This window comes from Helianthus annuus, chromosome 6 (genome assembly GCF_002127325.2).
Source record: "Helianthus annuus cultivar XRQ/B chromosome 6, HanXRQr2.0-SUNRISE, whole genome shotgun sequence".
Lineage (NCBI taxonomy): Eukaryota > Viridiplantae > Streptophyta > Magnoliopsida > Asterales > Asteraceae > Helianthus > Helianthus annuus.
In genome coordinates, this window is record NC_035438.2 from 122672514 (window position 1) to 122676456 (window position 3943).

At 44.1% G+C, this 3943-nt stretch overlaps 1 protein-coding gene across 1 annotated transcript; it reads right to left on the reverse strand.

Annotated features, from left to right (window-relative positions):
- Positions 1 to 2165: 2165 nt before the first annotated feature.
- On the reverse strand, positions 2166 to 3131 carry LOC110906730. Its single transcript, XM_022151825.1, has 2 exons — positions 3002 to 3131; positions 2166 to 2845 (listed from the first exon to the last, which is right to left on the reverse strand). Exons 1-2 carry the CDS (start codon positions 3129 to 3131, stop codon positions 2166 to 2168), a joined length of 810 nt encoding a protein of 269 aa, XP_022007517.1.
- Positions 3132 to 3943: the final 812 nt, after the last annotated feature.

Consider the following 3943-nt stretch of genomic DNA (forward strand, 5'->3'; position numbering starts at 1 on the left):
CGCCAAACCTTGCTTCACCGCCTTAACCGAGATGTCTTTATTTGCATCTCCAAGCCACTTCCACTGATCTTTCTCCTCCTTGACTTGAACCTGATCCAACGACCTGCAAAACCAATTATATTCGGTAATTTGAGCAAAAGTTTCAGCACCTTTCCTCCATTTCCATTCTACATATTGTCTCTCTTCCTGGTTTTTAACTCTATCCGCCACTTTGCATTTTTTGTCGGACTCCAACTTGAACAGATTGGGGTATATGTCTTTTAAAGGTTCACTTTCCAGCCAACGATCGATCCAAAAGTGTATATCTCGACCGTTACCCAATTCACCTCTAAAAAAATTCCTAATCGGAGCACCGTCGATTTTAGTTCTATTGCACATTCTGACGATATTGCTCCAAACACCGTTGAAAGACTTTTTCACCGGTAAGATATCCCAATTTCGTCTGCTAGTATGAATGGCCTCAATAACCTTCTTCCATAGTTGATCTTTTTTGTTTATGAAACGCCACACCCACTTGACTAAGAGAGCCGTGTTGATGTTCCTTAATTTGCAAATACCGATGCCGCCATCTTCCTTAGGAATGGAGACCCGATCCTAAGAAACCCAATGCATCTTCCTTACCCCTTCTGAACCTCCCCAAAGAAACCTTCTAATTAGTTTTTCCATATCCGTTATAACCTTTGAGGGCGCCTTGTATAATGAAACGTAATAATTAGGAAGACTCTCAAGAATAAATCTAATAATGACCACCTGACCTCCCATCGAGAGCGACTTCGCCTTCCAAGAGGACAGTCTTGCTTCAAACACGTCGTACACCGGCTTCCAATTATTCATAAGATTCATATTCGCTCCCACCATGAGGCCGAGATAATTGAGCGGGGTTCCCCCGCAATGCAACCAATATCATTAGCCTTATCTTTCACTTCCGAGCTATTCACTCCAACTCCATATAGATTAGATTTGTTGAGGTTGATTTTTAGCCTTGAGCACATGTAGAAAACCCGTAAAATTCTCACCACGTTCCTTATGTTCTCATCCTCCCACTCCCCTATGATGATAGCGTCGTCCGCGTACAGAAGATGAGAGGTGGTCGGACCATTGTTTGGGGTCTTTAAGCCTTGCACCGCTCCGCCTTCCCTAGCTTTCACAAACATGCACGACAAAATTTCCATAACAAAAAGAAATAAAAAGGGGGATAGAGGGTCACCTTGTCTCATACCTTTGAAGCATTGAAATTCAAATGTAGGCGCTCCGTTCACGAGGACCGCAGACCTGGTCGAAGCTAAGACGCCGTAAACCCAATCGCACCAAACACTAGGGAAATCCATTTGTCTCATAGCGTCGATCACGAAATTCCAGTTGACGTTATCGTAGGCTTTTTCGAAGTCGATTTTAAGAAAAAAAGCTTGTCTATTAGTCTTCTTGCACCACGATATAGGTTCATTTACCACAAGCGGCCCGTCAAGAATGAACTTCCCTTCGATAAATGCCGACTGGTGTTCCGAAATGACCTCACCAATAACAACCTTCAGCCTATTCGCTAAAACTTTTGAAGTAACCTTACTTACAATACCCACCAGGTTAATAGGCCGATACTTGTTCAAGTCCACGGGGTCCTTAACTTTAGGGATCAAGGTGATAAAAGATGACCCACTTCCACAATTAATTTTCCCTTCTTTATGAAATTGAAGCATGATGTTATAAAAGTCATCTTCAACGAGATACCAGAAGTGTTTGATGAATCTGAAATTAAATCCATCAGGGTCGGGCGCTTTATCCGATCTGCAACCAAACACCGCTTCTTTTATCCTGTTTTTGGAAAAATCTTCTACAATCCTCACTTTGCTCACCTCCGACAACTTCTTGATGTTGTCATATCGCATCCCAGGTCTAATAGGAAAGGGTTCGACAAACCGATTTCTAAAAAACCTCATAACCTCCTTTTTGATAAGCGACGGTTTAGAAACCCAGTTGCCACCAATGCTAAGGCCCGGGATCGAATTCCTCGCCTTTCTACTGTTTATCGAACCATGAAAGAATTTAGAGTTCTCGTCCCCTTGGATCGCCCAACGAACCCTCGCACGTTGTTTCAGATCCCTATTTTCCTTTGTTCGACCTCTTTCAAGACTTTTTTGTTCTCCCATAACGCCCATTCTTCTTCCTCTTCAAGCTCTCTCTCTCTCTTCCAGGGCTTCTTCAAGAATTTCAATTTCCTCTAGAGCTTTGATCTCGGCTTCTCTTTCTTTCAATAACATGTCATCCCTCCATTTTTTAATGTGGTCCTTGATAAAAGCCATCTTTTTAGACAGGACCGAATCAGCAGGACCCGAATCATGAAACGACTCCGTAGCCCCTTTAACCACCTCCTCGACCCCGTTTTTTCCTATCAAAGAATTAAAAACCCTGAATGGTTTGGGCCCAAAAATATTTTCAACTGTAGTCAACATAAGCGGACAGTGATCCGAGAATAGCCAAGGAAGAGCTCTAAGACACGCCGTTGGCCATTTGCTAAAGAAGTTATGACTCACAAGCAACCGATCAATCTTGCTAAGTTTCTTGCCGTTATCACGACTGCAAGTGAATTGTTTCCCTGTCATGTTATACTCAACAAAACCCATATTATGTATAAAAGCATTAAAATTCCTGGCGCAAGGGGCTTTAAAAGCGGAGTTTCTCCTCTCATCTGGGGACCGCACGGCGTTAAAATCCCCCAACAAGATCCCCAAACCAGAGCTCCTGCCAATCTCAGCCTCGATAGCCTCCCAAAGAACTTTCTTGGCTGAGACCCCTTGCGGGGCATAAATATTTAAAACATTTAGTTCCTCCCCACTCCCTTTAATTTTCCCTTTGATGATCAAAATTGTTGTTTTTAACCGACCCAGAAAAATTGAAAATCCCAGGATCCCAAAGGCACACCAACCCACCCGATTACCCCACCGCATTGACAAAATCCATCTCGTACTTGTTGCCCCCCCCCCCCCAAATTTAGAGAAAGACATACCTTCCGTGTTACCAACCTTAGTTTCTTGGAGAGCTAAAAAATTCAGCCCGTGTTTGGATTTGATGTCCTTGACCCAGGCTTCCTTTTCACCCCCTCTCAAACCTCTGATATTCAAAGATAAGAAATTCATTGTTCTACCGCATTAGTGCCGTCTTCCAGAATAACTTTCTCCATCAATGACCCAAACCCGTTTAGCTCTACCCCTATAATTTTTTCGACTTCAACCGTGGCTTGAGCTTCTCTTCCCATTTCAAACTCAGACCTGTCCGGCAGCTGCTTATCTTCTTTTTTCGGGGCCGCACCAGCGCCTTCCTCCACAACCTCGGCGACATCGACGGTCACAGAATTCAAATTCAACGCCTGCTGTTCGACAACTACGGGGTTGGCCTCGACCTCTTCCTTATCCGACACTTCGCCAAAGGTGGAAGATCTGGTACCAAAATACACAGGAGGAAAATAATCCCTATCCTTCCTAGATCTTTTCTTGGGTCTTTCCTTCTCTGATGGGCTTGTATTAACCGATTGGGCTTTACCACCTCTACCAAAAGTGGGCTTCTTTCTAGGAAAGGTGGGTCCAATAGAAGACTTAAAATAAAAAGCCTGATTATTAAAAAACTCTCCACTGCCCTGCACGTGCTTCTTACCTTTGTTGGAACTCACCGAAAATAAATTTTGTCTAATCCTTGCGCCGAAATCGAGTTAGTTCTATTCTACTCCTTGGAACTCGGGGACTTAATTTCTCCATCTTCTTTCTCCTCTGACTGTTGGAGTTCCCCTTCTTCTCTCTCTACTTGCCGCCCACTGCCTCCGGTTGCTGGAATTGGGGAAAACGTCACCGGCACACTTGTGGATTGCCCAATATCACCTGAGGAAATCCCGTCTGGCTTGTCCTCGACCCTCACCGGAACCCATCTGAGACTATCCACGTCCCAGTCCCCACAT